We start from the raw sequence: 20,966 nt of genomic DNA, 5'->3' as shown, positions 1-20,966 counted from the left end.
CTTTCGTGATGAGAAGAAGAGGAGGAAACACAGACCGATTCGAACACCACGGTGTTACCAGTGCGTCTACTGCTACTGCCTGAGGGTCCCGAGACCTGGGGCAATACCGCCGAAGTTTTTTGTTGAGGCGTGATGCCATCATGTCTATTTGAGGAGTTCCCCAAAGACGTGTTACGTCTGCAAAGACATCTTGATGAAGTCCCCACTCTCCTGGATGGAGATCGTGTCTGCTGAGGAAGTCTGCTTCCCAGTTGTCCACTCCCGGAATGAAGACAGCCGACAAGAGCGCTTACATGATTTTCCGCCCAGCGAAGTATTTTTGTGGCTTCCGCCATTGCGACTCTGCTTCTTGTCCTGCCTTGGCGGTTCACATGAGCCACTGCTGTGACATTGTCTGATTGAATCAGAACCGGTAGGTTTCGAAGAAAACTCTCGGCTTGTCGAAGGCCGTTGTAAATGGCCCCGAGTTCCAACACATTGATGTGTAGACAGGACTCCTGGTCTGACCAAAGACCCTGAAAAGTCTTTCCCTGTGTGACCGCTCCCCATCCTCGGAGGCTCGCGTCCATTTTAACCAGGATCCAGTCCTGCATCCCGAACCGGCGACCCTCCAGCAGGTGAGCACTTTGCAACCACCACAGGAGGGACACTCTGGTTCCTGGGGACAGAGTTATTTTCCGATGTAAATGCAGATGGGACCCGGACCACTTGTCCAGAAGGTCCCATTGAAAAGTCCTTGCATGGAACCTTCCGAAGGGAATGGCCTCGTAGGCCGCCACCATTTTCCCCAGAACTCGAGTGCATTGGTGAACTGACACCCTTTTCGGTTTTAGCAGGTCTCTGACCATGTTCTGGATGTCTTGGGCTCTCTCTATTGGAAGGAAGACCTTCATTTGTTCCGTATCCAGTATCATACCTAGGAACGGTAGTCGAGTTGTCGGAATCAACTGTGACTTCGGTAGATTTAGAATCCAACCGTGTTGCTGGAGCACTCTCAGAGAGAGCGCCACACTGCTCAGCAATTTCTCTCTTGATCTCGCTTTTATCAGGAGATCGTCCAAGTATGGGATAATTGTGACTCCATGCTTGCGCAGGACCACCATCATTTCCGCCATTATCTTGGTGAAAATCCTCGGGGCCGTGGAAAGTCCAAACGGCAACGTCTGAAATTGGTAATGACAATCCTGTACAGCGAATCTCAGGTATTCCTGATGGGGGGCATATATGGGGACATGAAGGTACGCATCCTTTATGTCCAGAGACACCATAAACTCCCCCTCCTCCACGTTGGCTATTATTGCTCTGAGAGATTCCATTTTGAATTTGAATCTTTTTATGTACAGGTTTCGGGATTTCAGATTCAAAATCGGTCTGACCGTACCGTCCGGTTTCGGGACCACAAATAGGGTTGAATAGTAACCTCTTCCCTGCTGGTGCAGGGGAACCTTGATTCTCACTTGCTGTATACACAGCGTTTGAATTGCAGCTAACACTACATCCCTTTCCGATGTGGAAGCTGGTAGGGCCGATTTGAAAAATCGGCGCGGGGGCACCTCCTCGAACTCCAATTTGTAACCCTGGGAAACTATTTCCAACACCCAGGGATTCAGGTCCGAACTGACCCAGTCCTGACTGAAAAGTCGAAGATGTGCCCCCACCGGTGCGGACTCCCTCAGGGGAGTCCCAGCGTCATGCTGTGGGTTTTGGAGCAGCCGGGGAGGACTTTTGTTCCTGGGCACCTGCCGAAGCAGGTGCTCTCTTGCCTCTGCCCTTACCTCTGGCGAGGAAAGAGGATCCCCGACCTCTTTTGGACTTGTGCGACCGAAAGGACTGCATCTGATAGGGTGTTGCTTTCTTTTGCTGTTGGGGAATATATGGTAAAAAATTTGATTTACCTGCTGTAGCTGTGGAAACCAGGTCCGTCAGCCCATCCCCAAACAATACATCACCCTTATAGGGTAGTACTTCCATATGTTTTTTGGAATCCGCATCACCCGTCCATTGGCGAGTCCATAAGGATCTTTTTGCTGAGATAGACATGGCATTGGCCCTAGAAGCTAGCAATCCAATGTCCCTTTGAGCATCCCTCATAAATAAGACTGCGTCTTTTATATGGGCTAGAGTTAGGAATATAGTATCCTTATCCATAGTATCAAATTGATCTGTCAGCTCATCTGTCCAAGCTGCAATTGCGCTACACACCCATGCCGACGCAATCGTCGGTCTTAACACAGCACCCGTATGAGAATAAATACCCTTTAAGGTAGTTTCTTGCCTGCGATCTGCAGGGTCCTTAAGGGCCGCTGTGTCAGGAGACTGTAGCGCCACTTTTTTGGACAAGCGCGTCAGGGCCTTGTCCACAGTGGGGGGTGATTCCCAAATTTCCCTGTCCTGCTTAGGGAAGGGGTATGCCATATAAATTCTTTTGGGGATCTGCGGTCTCTTATCCGGAGTCTCCCATGCTTTTTCAAAGAACTCATTTAATTCATGCGATGTGGGAAAATTAATAATCTGTTTCTTTTCCTTAAACATGTGTACCCTTGTGTCGGGGACCGAGGGTTCATCCACAATATGCAACACATCCCTTATTGCCACAATCATACACTGAATGGTTTTAGTCACCCTAGGGTGCAATTTTACTTCGTCATAGTCGACAATGGAATCAGAATCCGTGTCGGTAGTAGTGTCTTGTGTTAAGGGACGCTTTTGAGACCCCGACGGGCCCTGTGAGTCGGTCCAATCTGAGGATTGACCGCCTGATGTCCCCCCTAAACCAGCCTTATCAAGCCTTTTATGTAAAGATGCCACACTTGCATGCAACGTATGCCACATGTCCATCCAATCTGGAGTCGGCACAACAGACGGGGACACACCACTCATTTGCTCCACCTCCTCCTTGGAGAAGCCTTCCGCCTCAGACATGTCGACACACACGTACCGACACCCCACACACACAGGGAGTTACCTATAAGGGGACAAAACCCCAACCAGGCCCTTAGGAGAGACAGAGAGATAGAGTATGCCAGCACACACCCAGCGCTTAAAAACACTGGAATATATGCCCAGATAGCGCTGTTATATGTATATAATTGTAATCTCCACTCACTGCGTCGCCAAAGTGCCCCCCTCCTCTTTTTTCCAGCCTGTGAAGCTCAGCAGGGGAGAGAACAGGGAGCCAGCGTTTCCTCATGCAGTCTCTGTGGAGAAAATGGCGCTGGTTAGTGCTGAGGATCAAGCCCCGCCCACCCGACGGCGGGCTTCCGTCCCATCAACTTTCTATATAAAAATGGCGGGGGTTACCGGATTTACTGTGCCACAGCCTAATCCATGCTTATCAATGCCAAATATGAGGAATATTACACACAAGCAGGCACTGAAGGGTGCAGGGCGCCCTGCACCCCCCTGCGCCCTGCACCCTTCAGTGCCTGCTTGTGTGTGTGTGACTGGGAGCAATGGCGCGCAGCTTACCGCTGCACGCTTACCTCATGAAGATCTGATGTCTTCTGCCGCCTGATGTCTTCTTTGCCTTCTCATACTCACCCGGCTTCTATCTTCGGCATCTGTGAGGAGGACGGCGGCGCGGCTCCGGGACGAACCCCAGGTGAGGCCTGTGTTCCGACTCCCTCTGGAGCTAATGGTGTCCAGTAGCCTTAGAAGCAGTGCCCAACTTAACAAGCCAGCTCTACTTCTCTCTCCTCGGTCTCACGATGCAGGGAGCCTGTTGCCAACAGGACTCCCTGAAAAAAAAAAACCTAACAAAATTCTTTTTCCACAGAAAACTCTGGAGAGCTCTCTGCAGTGCACCCATTATCCTCTGGGCACAAGATCTAACTGAGGTCTGGAGGAGGGGCATAGAGGGAGGAGCCAGTGCACACCCATAATCAAAGTTCTTTTTAGGTACCCTATCTCCTGCCGGAGCCCGTCTATACCCCATGGTCCTTACGGAGTCCCCAGCATCCTCTAGGACGTAAGAGAAAATAAGATTTTACTCCACCGGTAAATCTATTTCTCGTAGTCCGTAGTGGATGCAGGGGACTCCGTAAGGAAAATGGGGAATAGCGGCTCCGCAGGAGACTGGGCACAGCTAAGAAAGATTTAGGACTACCTGGTGTGCACTGGCTCCTCCCACTATGACCCTCCTCCAGACCTCAGTTAGGATACTGTGCCCGGAAGAGCTGACACAATAAGGAAGGATTTTGAATCCCGGGTAAGACTCATACCAGCCACACCAATCACACCGTATAACTCGTGATATGATACCCAGTTAACAGTATGAACATAACAGAGCCTCTCAACAGATGGCTCAACAATAACCCTTTTAGTTAACGATAACTATATACAAGTATTGCAGACAGTCCGCACTTGGGACGGGCGCCCAGCATCCACTACGGACTACGAGAAATAGATTTACCGGTGAGTAAAATCTTATTTTCTCTGACGTCCTAGTGGATGCTGGGGACTCCGTAAGGACCATGGGGATTATACCAAAGCTCCCAAACGGGCGGGAGAGTGCGGATGACTCTGCAGCACCGAATGAGAGAACTCAAGGTCCTCCTCAGCCAGGGTATCAAATTTGTAGAATTTTGCAAACGTGTTTGCCCCTGACCAAGTAGCAGCTCGGCAAAGTTGTAAAGCCGAGACCCCTCGGGCAGCCGCCCAAGAAGAGCCCACTTTCCTCGTGGAATGGGCTTTTACAGATTTAGGGTGCGGCAGTCCAGCCGCAGAATGTGCAAGTTGAATCATGCTACAGATCCAGCGAGCAATCGTCTGCTTAGAAGCAGGAGCACCCAGCTTGTTGGGTGCATACAGGATAAATAGCGAGTCAGTCTTCCTGACTCCAGCTGTCCTGGAAACATATACTTTTCAGGGCCCTGACTACGTCCAGTTACTTGGAATCCTCCAAGTCCCAAGTAGCCGCAGGCACCACAATAGGTTGGTTCACATGAAAAACTGATACCACCTTAGGAAGGAATTGGGAACGAGTCCTCAATTTCGCCTTTCCCATATAAAATACAGATAAGGGCTTTTGTCAATTCTGATACACGCCTGGCCGACGCCAAGGCCCACAGAATGACCACTTTCCACGTGAGGTATTATAGCTCCACGGATTTAAGTGGCTCAACCCAATGCGACTTCAGGAAATCCAACACCACGTTGAGATCCCACGGTGCCACTGGAGGCACAAACGGGGGCTGACTATGCAGCCCTCCCTTAACAAAAGTCTGAACTTAAGGCAGTGAAGCCAGTTCCATTTTGGAAGAAAATCGATAGAGCCGAAATCTGGACCTCAATGGAACCCAATTGTAGGCCCATAGTCACCTCTGACTGTAGGAAGTGCAGAAATCGACCTAGCTGAAATTTCTCCTTTGGGGCCTTCCTGGCCTCACAGTACGCAACATATTTCCGCCATATGCGGTGATAATGGTTAGCGTTCACTTCTTTCCTAGCTTTAAATAGCGTAGGGATAACTTCCTCCGGAATTCCCTTCAGGATCCGGTGTTCAACCGCCATGCCGTCCAACGCAGCCGCGGTACGTCTTGGAACAGACAGGCCCCCTGCTGCAGCAGGTCCTGTCTGAGCGGCAGAGGCCATGGGTCCTCTGAGATCATTTCTTGGAGTTCTGGTTACCAAGCTCTTCTTGGCCCACCCGGAACAATGAGTATAGTTCTTACTCCTCTCATTATTATTCTTATTACCCTGGGTAAGAGAGGCAGAGAAGGGAACACATACACCGACTGGTACACCCACGGTGTTACCAGAGCGTCCACAGCTATCGCCTGAGGGTCCTTGACCTGGCGCAATATCTTTGTAACTTTTAGTTGAGGCGGGACGCCATCATGTCCACCTGTGGCCTTTCCCAACGGTGTACAATCATTTGGAAGACTTCTGGATGAAGTCCCCACTCTCCCGGGTGGAGGTCGTGTCTTCTGAGAAAGTCTGCTTCTCAGTTGTCCACTCCGGGAATGAACACTGCTGACAGTGCTAACACATGATTTTCCGCCCAACGGAGAATCCTTGTGGCTTCTGCCATCGCCATCCTGCTTCTTGTGCCGCCCTGTCGTTTACATGAGCGACCGCCGTGATGTTGTCTGACTGGATCAGCACCGGCCGGTGTTGAAGCAGGGGTCTAGCCTGACTTAGGGCATAGTAAATGGCCCTTAGTTCCAGAATATTTATGTGTAGGGAAGTCTCCTGACTTTTCCATAGCCTTGGAAGTTTCTTCCCTGTGTGACTGCCCCCCAGCTTCGAAGGCTGGCATCCGTGGTCACCAGGACCCAGTCCTGTATGCCAAATCTGCGGCCCCCTAGAAGATGAGCACTCTGCAGCCACCACAACAGCGACACCCTGGCCCTTGGAGACAGGGTTATCCACCGATGCATCTGAAGATGCGACCCGGACCACATGTCCAACAGATCCCACTGGAAAATCCTTGTATGGGACCTGGCGAATGGAATTTCTTCGTAAGAAGCTACCATCCTTCCCAGGGCTCGCGTGCATTGATGCACCGACACCTGTATACGTATTAGGAGGTTTCTGTCTAGAGACGACAACTCCTTGGACTTCTCCTCCGGGAGAAATACTTTTTATCCTGTTCTGTGTCCAGAACCATACTCAGGAACAGTAGACACGTCGTAGGAACCAGCTGCGACTTTGGAATATTCAGAATCCAGCCGTGCTGTTGTAGCACTTCCCGAGATAGTGCTACTCCGCCGAACAACTGCTCCCTGGACCTCGCCTTTATAAGGAGATCGTCCAAGTACGGGATAATTATTTTGGCCATTACCTTGGTAAATACCTCGGTGCCGGGGACAGACCAACGGCAACGTCTGGAATTGGTAATGACAATCCTGTACTACAATTTTGAGGTACTCCTGGTGAAGAGGGTAAATAGGGACATGCAGGTAAGCATCCTTGATGTCCAGTGATACCATGAAATTCTCCAGGCTTGCAATAAATCGCCCTGAGCGATTCCATTTCGAACTTGAACCTTCGTATATAAGTGTTCAAGGCTTTCAATTTTAGAATGGGTCTCACCGAACCGTCTGGTTTCGGTACCACAACATTTTGGAATAGTAACCCCGGCCTTGTTGAAGGAGGGGTACCTTGATTTCACCTGCTGGAAGTGCAGCTTGTGAATTGCCGCAAGTACTACCTTTCTCCGAGGGCAGCAGGCAAGGCTGAGGTGAGGTAACGGCGAGGGGGAGTCGCCTCGAACTCCAGCCTGTATCCCTGTGAAACTATTTGCAGAACCTAGGGATCCACCTGTGGGTAAACCCACTGGTCCCTGAAGTTCCCGAGACGCGCCCCTACCGCACCTGTCTCCACCTGTGGAGCCCCAACGTCAAGCGGTGGACTCAGAGGAAGCGGGGGAAGATTTTTGATCCTGGGAACTGGCTGCTGGTGCAGCTTTTACCTTCTTCCCTTGTCTCTGTGCAGAAAGGAAGCGCCTTTGACCCGCTTGCTTTTCTGAAGCCGAAAGGACTGTACCTGAAAATACGGTGCTTTCTTAGGCTGTGAGGAAACCTGAGGTAAAAAAAATTTCTTCCCAGCTGTTGCTGTGGATACGAGGTCCCAGAGACCATCCCCAAACAATTCCTCACCCTTATAAGGCAGAATCTCCATGTGCCTTTTATAGGCAGCATCACCTGTCCACTGCCGGGTTTCTAATACCCTCCTGGCAGAATGGACATTGCATTAATTCTGGATGCCAGCAAGCAAATATCCCTCTGTGCATCCTTTATATATAAGACGACGTCTTTAATATGCTCTATGTTAGCAAACTATTATCCCTGTCTTAGAGTATTTGACAGGGTATCAGACCACGCTGCAGCAGCACTATTTATGCTGAGGCAATTGCAGGTCTCAGTATATAACCTGAGTGTGTATATACAGACTTCAGGATAGCCTCCTGCTTTTTATCAGCAGGCTCCTTCAAGGTGGCCGTATCCTAAGACGACAGTGCCACCTTTTTTGACAAACGTGTGAGCGCCTTATCCACCCTAAGGGATATCTCCCAACGTGACCTCTGGCGGGAAAGGGTACGCCATCAGTAACTTTTTAGAAATTACCAGTTTCTTATTGGGGGAACCCACGCGACTTTACACACTTCATTCATTCATCTGATAGGGGAACAAAACACTGGCTGCTTTTTCTCCCCAAAAATAAAACCCCTTTTATGTGGTACTTGGGTTCATGTCAGAAATGCGTAACACATTTTTCATTGCCGAGATCATGTAACAGATGTTCCTAGTGGATTGTGTATATGTCTCAACCTCGTCGACACTGGAGTCAGACTCCGTGTCGACATCTGTGTCTGCCATCTGAGGTAACGGGCGCTTTTTTGAGCCCCTGATGGCCTTTGAGACGCCTGGGCAGGCGCGGGCTGAGAAGCCGGCTGTCCCACAGCTGTTTTACGTCATCCAGCCTTGTAAGGAGTTGACATTGTCGGTTAATACCTTCCACCTATCCATCCACTCTGGTGTCGGCCCCACAGGGGACGACATCCCATTTATCGGCCTCTGCTCCACCTCCACGTAACCTTCCTCATCCCACATGTCGACACAGCCGTACCGACACACAGCACACACACAGGGAATGCTCTGACTGAGGACAGGACCCCACAAAGTCCTTTGGGGAGACAGAGAGAGAGTATGCCAGCACACACCAGAGCGCTATATAATGCAGGGATTAACACTATAACTGAGTGATTTTTCCCCCAATAGCTGCTTGTATAAACAATATTGCGCCTAAATTTAGTGCCCCCCCTCTCTTTTTAACCCTTTGAGCCTGAAAACTACAGGGGAGAGCTGTCTTCCAGCTGCACTGTGAAGAGAAAATGGCGCCAGTGTGCTGAGGGGGATAGCTCCGCCCCTTTTTTGCTGACTTTTCTCCCGCTTTTTTATGGATTCTGGCAGGGGTATTTATCACATATATAGCCTCTGGGGCTATATATTGTGATATATTTGCCAGCCAAGGTGTTTTTATTGCTGCTCAGGGCGCCCTGCACCCTCAGTGACCGGAGTGTGAAGTGTGTATGAGGAGCAATGGCGCACAGCTGCAGTGCTGTGCGCTACCTTGGTGAAGACTGATGTCTTCTGCCGCCGATTTTCCGGACTCTTCTTGCTTCTGGCTCTGTAAGGGGGCCGGCGGCGCGGCTCTGGGACCGAACATCAATGGCCGGTTCCATGCGGTCGATCCCTCTGGAGCTAATGGTGTCCAGTAGCCTAAGAAGCCCAAGCTACCGCCAGTTAGGTAGGTTCGCTTCTTCTCCCCTTAGTCCCTCGCTGCAGTGAGTCTGTTGCCAGCAGATCTCACTGTAAAATAAAAAACCTAAAATATACTCTCTCTCTAGGAGCTCAGGAGAGCCCCTAGTGTGCATCCAGCTCAGCCGGGCACAGGATTCTAACTGAGGTCTGGAGGAGGGTCATAGTGGGAGGAGCCAGTGCACACCAGGTAGTCCTAAATCTTTCTTAGCTGTGCCCAGTCTCCTGCGGAGCCGCTATTCCCCATGGTCCTTACGGAGTCCCCAGCATCCACTAGGACGTCAGAGAAAAAGGATTGTCAAATACATATTATATTTGTATCCAATATTATGTAACCCACCCCATCGCACGATATTATCGGGCGATTATTATCTGCGAGTGCCTTCACCCAAGCTAAATGTACAGTCTAGGCTCGCTTGGGTAAGCTTGTGAAGATGTGGGAGTGTAATGTGTTCTGCCCCTATATAAAAGCAGTTGCTCAATCCTATACATGTTCTTCTTTCCAGGATCCAGGAATCACTTCGTTTTGCAGGCAGACATACATATGACAGGTAAGTAACTTTGTTTAATACTGCAATGTTGTATTTACAATAACCATTTTCCCACAGTAGACTAATAACATAGGCAACAACTCATCAATCCCCACAATTACCTATACAATAATTGTGCATGCATTACAAAAAAAAAATAAAAAAATCTCTCCTTGGCCAGGAAAAACAATATAGTGTACACTTTAACTCGGTAATGATAACCTGTGGCCTCTTTTAGTTATAATAGATAGTCAGGGCCTTTGACGAATAATATGCACGACTAAACTACAGTACTAGTGATACAGTTGCTCCTCCTGCAGGATGAAGAAAAGGTTGGTCATATATATGCAGGAGGTGGTACTCCATTGACCTATCCATCTTCTAGTATGCAAGTCAGTAATGACCGGCCCCGGTAACAGTTACTAGCTTCCTTGCTTGGTCAGAGAATTTCAGAAGGCACACTAATGTCAGGGAGTACTACCAGAGGTTAGCGTCCCACCAAGGACGATGTCCGGCCTCGGTGTATCATTAGTTGCTTTCTCCCTCAGTTCTTTTGGCAGGGTGATATTAGGAAAAGACCATTAATCGGGAACATAGGGTAATTAAGAGCATATAAGCCGGTTGGATCCCAGAGTTTGCTTATCTCATACTAATACTGTACTATCCAGTCCGGAGTACTATGCATACGCACAGCTGACATAAATACCATTAGCTTCTTTGTCTTTCATCTCATGTGCCTAAATTCACAGCTGTCACTCTATGCAGATACACTGGTAGGCTTTATAACTACAGAAAGCTAATTACTGTAGTGGAAGCCTCCTCCTGTTGGTCGCTATGACCTCTGTAATGGACCAACCGGGAGGAACAATTTGTTCAAGAGTTGGACTTTTAGTTATAGCTCCAGGGTGAACAAAAGCTGTCTGATCGCTATCCCATCTGAATGCACTATTAGCGTCAGAATACACTTTCCTCCACTGACTGCCTGTGTTACTGCTGCCCACACTGTCAATTGATGGCAATCTGTGACTCTGCCTGCAAGGTTTATAACGGGCTATCGGGGAGTAATAGTGTTGGGGCGGAGCAGTATATAATTACACTTACGTTACTGAGTTGGGTATCAGCAGGCTCTGGCTCACCTGACTCCTCCCCTGGCTGGGGATAGGCTGGGTCAGCTAGCCCCTCACTACTGCACACAGGGACTCCCCCTTCGGCCTTCTGTGAAGCTCAGTAATAGCTTCCTGCGTTGCTATGGAGCAGCCAGTCTCTACTGATTCCTAGGTATAGGGAGCCGCCTCCGCTGCTGCAGGCTGTTTATAGCTGTGACCTCTCCCCTCACTTGGAGACTGGACACAGGAGCCGCTCTACTCACCGCCAGCGCAGCCAGCAGTTCCGATCTCTCCTGCCAGCCAGCAACCGCTGCCTTCACCTTCACACACAAGCTGCTACGGTAAGAGCCGGGTAGTACTGGCCGATCTCGCATCTGCCTTCCTCTCTGCCCGGTGACCACCGCTCTCGCTACTGGGATTGCTGGCCCCTGCTCCGCTGCCATGACTCTCCTCACTCCGCTCCAGAACCGCTGCCCTTCGTACTGCTGCGCCACCAACCGCCGCCGCTCTCCCTCCTTTCCTGTCTCCACGCGGTTCAGCTCCCCTCACCTCCGGGCAGCACGAGCCCTACCTCCCGGGTATGGTCCCGGAATGCAGCCCTTGCAGCCCAAACCATCTGGCCAGCGCTTCAGCAATGTGCAGCATTGTATCCAGGACCTTACTCCATTAGGATTAGACCACATCAATTATTTATCTTACAAACAATGCGTGTAAAACAACAATAATCAAGCCCCACAATACACGTATGCAATGCTGCCTTGTATTACAATTACATAAATAACATTCCAATACAGCAGAACCGTGATGGCTACACATCAAAACTAAGCACAATGTAAAGAGTAAACAGCCCGATTTAAACATCTGATAAATTTTTCTCAAGGATTGCTGAAGCAGCAGACTATAATACTGAGCTAACAAGGTTCGTATAAACAATTCCCTAAGAAAAAAATGAACTGAAATCACAAATATCAGTTACATTGTAGTCCCAGTAACTCAGGTTAAGCCCTTCGATGATATTGTTTGTCAACGAAAATCCATTGAGCCTATATATAGGCCAAGTGAATATTAATTTTATTCAAGGATACATTTTTCTTTACCATTTTTTTTAGTTCACTCATCTGCCTTAATATATTCCGTAGTAAAAATGAATTTTTATTTTCTTTTTGTTTACCAGTTCCTTCAGTCTGAGAGGCGGCGCAGAGATGAGCTCATCTTCCAGCGCCGCCTCTGTTGCCGGCTCCGCCCCCCACCGCTATGGTAACTGACCCAGCATATTGCCAGGTCGGGAAGCCAGAGCTTAAGCTCCAATGCCGGATCCCACACGGGAAGGACCCGTTTCCAATTCACGAGTAGGATCCGGCATTGGAGATGTGAAAGGGGCTAAAGCATAGGTCTGCAAACTCAGTCCTCATTACCCCAACTGTGCATGTTTTCAGTGGCGTAAGTTCGTCACCGTCGCCCGGAGGCAAGATAAATAGTGGTGCCCCCCTATTTCCTATATTAATATAAATATATGTATGTGCGTGTGTGTGTGTGGAGTGTTCTGAAAAAAATGTATATACTGTATTTATACATTTAATTGTCTTATATTTTAAATCACAAATTTCTTAGCAGTCATACCCAGGATTAGAACCCATGACCTGTTACACTAACACCAGACACTTTACCGATTGAGTTATTTGCTCCTGCGTAGGAAGCATGAGAATTCTTGCTATATGAAGTTACGTGTAATTGTCAGAGAAATATCTTCATATAGTTAAAATTCTCATATTTCCTATACAGGAGCAAACAGCTTCATCAGTAAGGTGTCTGCTTCCAGTGTAATAGGGTGTGGTTTCTAATCCTGGGTGTGATACTTGTAAAAATAAGATTTTAAACCTACCGGTAAATATTTATCGTAGTCCGTAGAGGATGCTGGGGACTCCGTAAGGACCATGGGGATAGATGGGATCCGCAGGAGACATGGGCACTTTAAGAAAGACTTTAGATCTGGGTGTGCACTGGCTCCTCCCTCTATGCCCCTCCTCCAGACCTCAGTTAGAGAAACTGTGCCCAGAGGAGACGGACAGTACGAGGAAAGGATTTTGTTAATCCAAGGGCAGGATTCATACCAGCCCACACCAATCACACCGTATAACTTGTGATATACTACCCAGTTAACAGTATGACAACAACATAGCATCAGTCGAAGACAGATGAAAACTATAACATAACCCTTATGTAAGCAATAACTATATACAAGTCTTGCAGAAGTAGTCCGCACTTGGGACGTGCACCCAGCATCCTCTACGGACTACGAGAAAAAGATTTACCGGTAGGTTTAAAATCGTATTTTCTCTTACGTCCTAGACGATGCAGGGGACTCCGTAAGGACCATGGGGATTATACCAAAGCTCCCAAACAGGCAGGAGAGTGCGGATGACTCTGCAGCACCGATTGAGCAAACAGGAGGTCCTCCTCAGCCAGGGTATCAAACTTATAGAACTTTGCAAAGGTGTTTGAACCCGACCAAGTAGCAGCTCGGCATAGTTGCAGTCACCCAAGATGAGCCCACCTTCCTAGTGGAATGGGCCTTAACCGATTTTGCTAACGGCAATCCAGCTGTCGAATGCGCCTGCTGAATCATGTTACAGAGCCAGCGAGCAATAGTCTGCTTTGAAGCAGGGGCGCCAACCTTGTTGGCCGCATATAGGACAAACAGTGCTTCTGTTTTTCTGACTCTAGCCGTTCTGGCCACGTAAATTTTCAAAGCCCTGACTACATCAAGGGACTCGGAATCCTCCAAGTCTCGCGTAGCCACAGGCACCACAATAGGTTGGTTCATATGAAAAACTAGATAGGGGCTTTTATGAGACAAAGCCGCCAATTCCGACACTCGCCTAGCCGAAACCAAGGCTAACAACATGACCACTTTCCAAGTGAGATATTTCAACTCCACCATTTTAAGTGGTTCAAACCAGTGGGACTTAAGGAAACTCAACACCACGTTAAGGTCCCAAGGTGCCACCGGAGGTACAAAAGGAGGCTGAATATGCAGCACTCCCTTTACAAAAGTCTGTACTTCTGGAAGAGAAGCCAATTCTCTTTGAAAGAAAATGGATAAGGCCGAAATCTGAACCTTAATGGAGCCTAATTTTAGGCCCATATTCACTCCAGTTTGTAGGAAGTGAAGTAAGTGGCCCAGATGGAATTCTTCCGTAGGAGCATTCTTGGCCTCACACCAAGACACATATTTTCGCCATATACGGTGATAATGCTTAGCTGTCACGTCCTTCCTAGCCTTTATGAGCATAGGAATGACCTCATCCAGAATACCCTTTTCCGCTAGGATCCGGCGTTCAACCGCCATGCCGTCAAACGCAACCGCGGTAAGTCTTGGAACAGACAAGGCCCGTGTTGCAACAGGTCCTGTATTAGAGGAAGAGGCCACGGATCTTCTGTGAGCATTTCCTGCAGATCCGGATACCAGGTCCTTCGTGGCCAATCTGAAACAATGAGGATTTCTGAAACAATGAGGATTGTTCTCACTCCTCTTTTTCTTACTATTCTCAACACCTTGGGTATGAGAGGAAGAGGAGGAAATACATAGACCGACCGGAGCACCCACGGTGTCACTAGGGCGTCTACAGCTACTGCCCGAGGGTCTCTTGACCTGGCGCAATACCTCTGTAGCTTTTTGTTGAGACGGGACGCCATCATGTCTATCTGGGGCAGTCCCCACCAACTTGCAATCTGTGCGAAAACTTCCTGATGAAGTCCCCACTCTCCTGGATGCAGGTCGTGTTTGCTGAGGAAGTCTGCTTCCCAGTTGTCCACTCCCGGAATGAACACTGCTGACAGTGCGCTTACATGATTCTCCACCCAGCAAAGAATTCTGGTGGCTTCCGCCATTGCCGCTCTGCTCCTTGTGCCGCCTTGGCGGTTTACGTGAGCTACTGCGGTGACGTTGTCTGACTGGATCAGAACTGGTTAGTCGCGAAGTAAGGTCTCCGCTTGCCGTAGGGCGTTGTATATGGCCCTTAGTTCCAGGATGTTGATGTGAAGACAAGTCTCCTGACTTGACCAAAGACCTTGGAAATTTCTTCCCTGTGTGACTGCTCCCCAACCTCGGAGACTCGCATCCGTGGTCACCAGGATCCAGTCCTGAATGCCGAACCTGCGGCCCTCTAGAAGGTGAGTACTCTGCAGCCACCACAGGAGAGATACCCTGGCCCTGGGGGATAGGGTGATCAACTGATGAATCTGTAGATGTGACCCGGACCACTTGTCCAGTAGGTCCCATTGGAAGATCCTCGCATGGAACCTGCCGAAGGGAATGGCCTCGTATGATGCCACCCTCTTTCCCAGGACTCGAGTGCAGTGATGCACTGACACCTGTTTTGGTTTCAATAGGTTCCTGACCAGAGTCATGAGTTCCTGGGCCTTCTCTATCGGAAGATAAACCCTTTTCTGGTCCGTATCCAGAATCATGCCCAAGAAAGTCAGACGAGTCGTAGGAACCAACTGCGACTTGGGGATATTGAGAATACAGCCGTGTCGCTGTAACACCTTCAGTGAAAGTGATACGCTGTTCAGCAACTGCTCTCTTGATCTCGCTTTTATGAGGAGATCGTCCAAGTACGGGATAATTGTGACACCTTGCTTTCGCAGGAGCACCATCATTTCCGCCATTACCTTGGTGAAAATTCTCGGGGCCGTGGAGAGACCAAACGGCAACGTCTGAAATTGGTAATGACAATCCTGTACCGCAAATCTTAGGTACGCCTGATGAGGTGGATAAATGGGAACATGAAGGTATGCATCCTTTATGTCCAGAGATACCATAAAATTCCCCCCTTCCAGGCTGGCGATGACTGCTATTAGCGATTCCATCTTGAACTTGAACCTTTTCAAGTATATGTTCAGGGATTTTAAATATGGGTCTGACCGAACCGTCCGGTTTCGGGACTACAAACAGGGTCGAGTAATATCCCCTTCCTTGTTGAAGCAGGGGAACCTTGACCACAACCTGTTGAAGATACAATTTGTGAATTGCATTTAACACTATCTCCCTTTCTGGGGGAGAAGCTGGTAGGGCCGATTTGAAAAACCGGCGAGGGGGCACCTCTTCGAATTCCAGCTTGTAACCCTGGGAGACAATTTCTATCGCCCAGGGATCCACCTGTGAGTGAACCCAGATGTGGCTGAAAAGTCAAAGACGTGACCCCACTGGGACGGACTCCCTCAGTGGAGCCCCAGCGTCATGCGGTGGATTTTGTAGAGGCCGGGGAGGACTTCTGGTCCTGGGAACTAGCTGTGTTGTGCAGCTTTTTTCCCCTCTGCCCCTACCTCTGGCAAGAAAGGATGCACCCTGTACTTTCTTGTTTCTTTGTGATCGAAAGGACTGCATTTGATAATGTGGCGCTTCCTTAGGCTGTGAGGGAATATAAGGCAAAAAAAATTATTTACCAGCTGTAGCTGTGGAGACCAGGTCCGAGAGACCTTCTCCAAACAATTCCTCACCCTTTTAAGGTAATAACTCCATATGCCTCTTTGAGTCGGCATCACCTGTCCATTGCCGGGTCCATAGGACTCGTCTAGCAGAAATCGACATAGCGTTGATTCTAGAACCCAGTAGACTAATGTCTCTTTGAGCATCTCTCATATATAGGACAGCATCTTTTATATGCCCTAGGGTCAATAAAATGGTATCCTTATCTAGGGTCTCAATTTCCGCTGATAAGGTATCTGACCATGCTGCTACCGCGCTACAAACCCAGGCCGACGCAATCGCCGGTCTGAGTAAGGTACCAGAATGTGTGTAAATGGACTTCAAGGTAACCTCCTGCTTGCGGTCCGCAGGATCCTTGAGAGTAGCCGTATCTTGGGATGGTAGCGCTACCTTTCTGGATAAGCGTGTCAATGCTTAATCCACCCTAGGGGAGGATTCCCACCGTATCCTGTCCGTTAGCGGGAAAGGATACGCCATAAGAATCCTTTTGGGAATCTGCAGTTTCTTGTCTGGAGATTCCCAGTCTTTTTCACATAATTCGTTCAACTCATGTGAGGGGGGAAAGGTTATCTCAGGTTTCTTTCCCTTATACATGTGTACCCTCGTGTCAGGGACAGGAGGTTCCTCTGTGATATGCAAAACATCTTTTATTGCAATAATCATATATCGAATACATTTAGCCAATTTTGGCTGCAACTTTGCATCATCGTAGTCGACACTGGAGTCAGAATCCGTGTCGGTATCTGTGTCAACAATTTTGGATAGTGGGCGCTTTTGAGACCCCGAAGGTCCCTGCGACATAGGGGCAGGCATGGGTTGAGTCCCTGACTGTACCCTAGCTTCAGCTTTGTCTAATCTTTTGTGCAATAAATTAACATTAGCACTTAAAACATTCCACATATCCATCCAGTCAGGTGTCGGTGTTGTCGACGGAGACACCTCATTCATTTTTACCTCTTCCTCCTCCTGAAAGCCTTCTACCTCAGACATGTCAACACACGCGTACCGACACACCACACACTCAGGGAATCCTCTTATCTGAAGACCGTTCCCCCACAAGGCCCTTTGGAGAGACAGAGAGAGAGTATGCCAGCACACACCCCAGCGCTATATGACCCAGGAAAAAACACTATATAATTATATGTTTACCCAGTAGCGCTGTTGTAATTTATAAATGCGCCAATTATGTGCCCCCCCTCTTCTTCAAAACCCTCTTTCACCGTGGATTAAGCAGGGGAGAGCCCGGTGAGCTTCCTCTCATCGCTGTGCTGTGGAGAAAATGGCGCTGGTGAGTGCTGAGGGAGAAGCCCTGCCCCCACGGCGGCGGGCTTCTGTCCCGCTCAAATATACTGAAAACTGGCGGGGGCTATAATTATATATATATATATATATATATATATATATATATATACACATATACATATACGCACACACATACATACATACATACATACATACATACAGTGGCCAGCTGTATATATATATTATTTTTGCCAGAAAAGAGGTTTATATGCTGCCCAGGGCGCCCCCCCTGCGCCCTGCACCCTTACAGTGACTGCCGTGTGTGAGGTATATGGGAGCAATAGCGCACAGCTTCACCGCTGTGCGTTACCTCAGTGAAGATCATGAAGTCTTCTGCCGCCTCTGAAGTCTTCTTTTCTTCTCATACTCACCCGGCTTCTATCTTCCGGCTCTGTGAGGAGGACGGCGGCGCGGCTCTGGGACGAACTCCAGGGTGAGACCTGTGTTCTGACTCCCTCTGGAGCTAATGGTGTCCAGTAGCCTAAGAAGCAGAGCCTTGAAACTCACAGTCACAGAAGTAGGTCTGCTTCTCTCCCCTCAGTCCCTCGATGCAGGGAGTCTGTTGCCAGCAGGCTCCCTGAAAATAAAAAACCTAACAAATATACTTTCTGTCAGAAAGCTCAGGAGAGCTTCCTGAAAAGCACCCAGTCTCCTCCTGGGCACAGTAGTAAACTGAGGTCTGGAGGAGGGGCATAGAGGGAGGAGCCAGTGCACACCCAGATCTAAAGTCTTTCTTAAAGTGCCCATGTCTCCTGCGGAGCCCGTCTATCCCCATGGTCCTTACGGAGTCCCCAGCATCCTCTAGGACGTAAGAGAAATGTGTATATTCAGTAAAATAAAGAGGGTGTGATTTGTAAGGTGCAGGGACCAGTGAGGAAGTCGGCCACTGAAAAGACAGCGACAGCTATCAATTAACTTAATTCAATGGTGTCACAGAATAGGAGTAGAGGTGCCCCCCTTCAGAGCAGGAGCCCGGCGGCAGATGACTCAATTGCCTCCCAGAGTTCTGCCTCTGCATGTTTTGCAGGTAACCCAGCAGGTGCACAGGAGTATTAATTACTCACAGACACATTTTAAAAGGTAGATGCTAGAATCAAGTGGGCTAAGGGACCTTTTCCGTCTGGGGGAGGAGTCACAACACAAGGGGGAGGAGCAAGGCCAGCGGGATAGTTCCTCTACTATCCACGCCACCAACTATTACCTTTAGTAATCAGGTGGCGAGCGAAGCGAGCCACTGAGCCCGAAGTGTGGCGAGCGAAGCGAGCCCGCGAGGGTACTTTTCGGGTACCCTGTTCGCCCGTAGCTCCTCCCCCTGGTGACGCGTCTCCTCCCCTAGATACGTCAGAAGGTCCCTTCTCCCACTACGAAATAGAATCAACCCATTTTAAAAGGTCCGCAGGTGGCGTTAATTATTTCACTTGTGATTCTGTGAGGAGACCTGCAAAACATGCACTGTGTGGGGTAATGAGGACCGAGTTTGCAGACCTATGGGCTAAAGGGTTCCCCATTATTATGTGCCGCTGCCACCCCCCATTACCCATCTATAGCTCTGACCCCCACATTACCTGCTCTGTGTCGCACAGTTTATTAGCCATTTAACATGAGTGAGATAGTTCAGAGCCTATGTCAGAGGTTCTCAAACGCACAACAAATAAAAATGATAAGCAATAACTGTGTACCAGGATGGTAACACATGGTTTAGCTACGTAAGCAGGAATAAAAATAGTTCTAGTACGGCAAGGCAATACACTATAAATTAATGCATTATATTTACTATGGAGCTAACATTTAATTTTGCATTTCTACTGTCTGTTTTGGCAACAGTTTATGGAAACTAAATCAATACCAGGTACCAGCAGGGATAATAAAACATAATAGCAAATACCAGGAGAAAGGAACACCTAAGCATTGTATTACACAGACATGACCCGAATCACTTCCAACCACTCTGCCCTGTAACCCATTGCTGACCACCGGGTGCCACCTACCGATCATGTGCCAGGTCTTCCTGCGCCCATAGCGCAGGGCGCCAGCTTGCCGGTCCGACTCGTAGCCGACAAGTGGGGTGCAGAGCCCGTCCGCCACCTGCCCCACCATCAGCAGGACGCCGGCGTAGAAGGAGTTGAACCCGAGTACGGAGTGAAAGTACAGCAAGAAATAGGTGAACCACATGGAAGCGCACAGGTCATTCAGGTAGTGGCCGGTGGCATAGCTGAGCTTCTGGCAGGGGTGCAGGGACTCTGCCATCCTGACCCTGGAACCAGTCACTTCCTCTCAGCCGGTAGCACGGCTGGCACTGACTACACAATACCAAGCCATGCAGAGCGCACTAGATCGTCTCCCGAGCATGGATCGTCATCATCCTGAATCCTGACGTTAACCCGCTGTTGCTGATATTGTATTCCGGGTTTTCCACCCCTCACCAACACCGTCTCTATCCACCCTGCGTGCAGCCTATGGATTGTCAGCTCGTAAACCAATCAAAGTGCTCCAGGGGCGTAAGGCACGCATCTGTGCCCGCCCTCATCCTAACTTGTGACTGCTGGCAGTGTCACTGTCTCTGCTTGAGCCATCCCTCTCCTGCAATAACTGTGGTGATGATGATGCAAATACATATTTCCTGCTTATATCCTGTTCGAAAAGACCTTATTTTACAGATTTTTATTTTCTGTGTCTCTCCCGGGTTACATTTACTTGGTGCATTACATTTTTATTTAGGGCCATATTAATGGACAGATTTATTAAAGCTTGGAGAGAGAAAAAGTATATAGAGAGAGAGAGATACCTTACCAGCCAGAGTATTACAGGCTGTGTGAAGAAGAGAGAGATAAAGTGTGGAGAGAGATAAAGTGGAGAGAAATAAACTGCCAGCCAATTAGCTCCTAACTGTCATGTTACAGGCTGTGTTGTGACGTTATTACTCAGCCTAGATACTAATAAAGCATTTGATACTGTATCCTAGCCTCATATGTTTTCTGTTTTGGAAAGGCAAAATACTTCTACACTCTACCAACCACAAGGCTTTTAGTTAATGCAGAGGCGTAACTAGGGTTTTTGGAGCCCAGGACAAGATCAATAATGCCCCCTTCCCCCCCAAAAAAGAAACCTACAAAAGGAAAGTATGTGAGCACGCCCAGTGCCAGATTAAGGTCTTAATGGGCCTGGAGCTGAAATTTTTGAAGGGCCTGTTGTGTGTTTCCTCAGGGCTGTGATGGGGGCTACGGATATGGGTGCGTGACCAGTGCTGTATTTAAATATACACGCGCGTGTGTGT

At 48.9% G+C, this 20,966-nt stretch overlaps 1 protein-coding gene across 4 annotated transcripts in view; it reads right to left on the bottom strand.

The window, feature by feature from the left end:
- The window catches only part of MFSD12 (major facilitator superfamily domain containing 12), a 519,470-nt gene extending 499,314 nt beyond the window's left edge, over positions 1-20,156 (bottom strand). For 3 of the 4 annotated variants that reach the window (XM_063915315.1, XM_063915333.1, XM_063915343.1), the window contains exon 1: positions 19,681-20,155. In XM_063915315.1, the coding sequence (XP_063771385.1) occupies positions 19,681-19,939 (259 nt within the window). In that variant the 5' untranslated portion in view covers positions 19,940-20,155. Of the gene's footprint in view, positions 1-19,680 lie in introns of all 4 variants that reach the window. The other variant, XM_063915325.1, reaches the window with a different exon arrangement.
- Between the last annotated feature and the right edge of the window lie 810 nt (positions 20,157-20,966).

The sequence above is a fragment of the Pseudophryne corroboree genome, chromosome 1 (genome assembly GCF_028390025.1).
Source record: "Pseudophryne corroboree isolate aPseCor3 chromosome 1, aPseCor3.hap2, whole genome shotgun sequence".
Taxonomy (NCBI): Eukaryota; Metazoa; Chordata; class Amphibia; order Anura; family Myobatrachidae; genus Pseudophryne; species Pseudophryne corroboree.
This window is presented reverse-complemented; position numbering and strand designations above follow the sequence as displayed.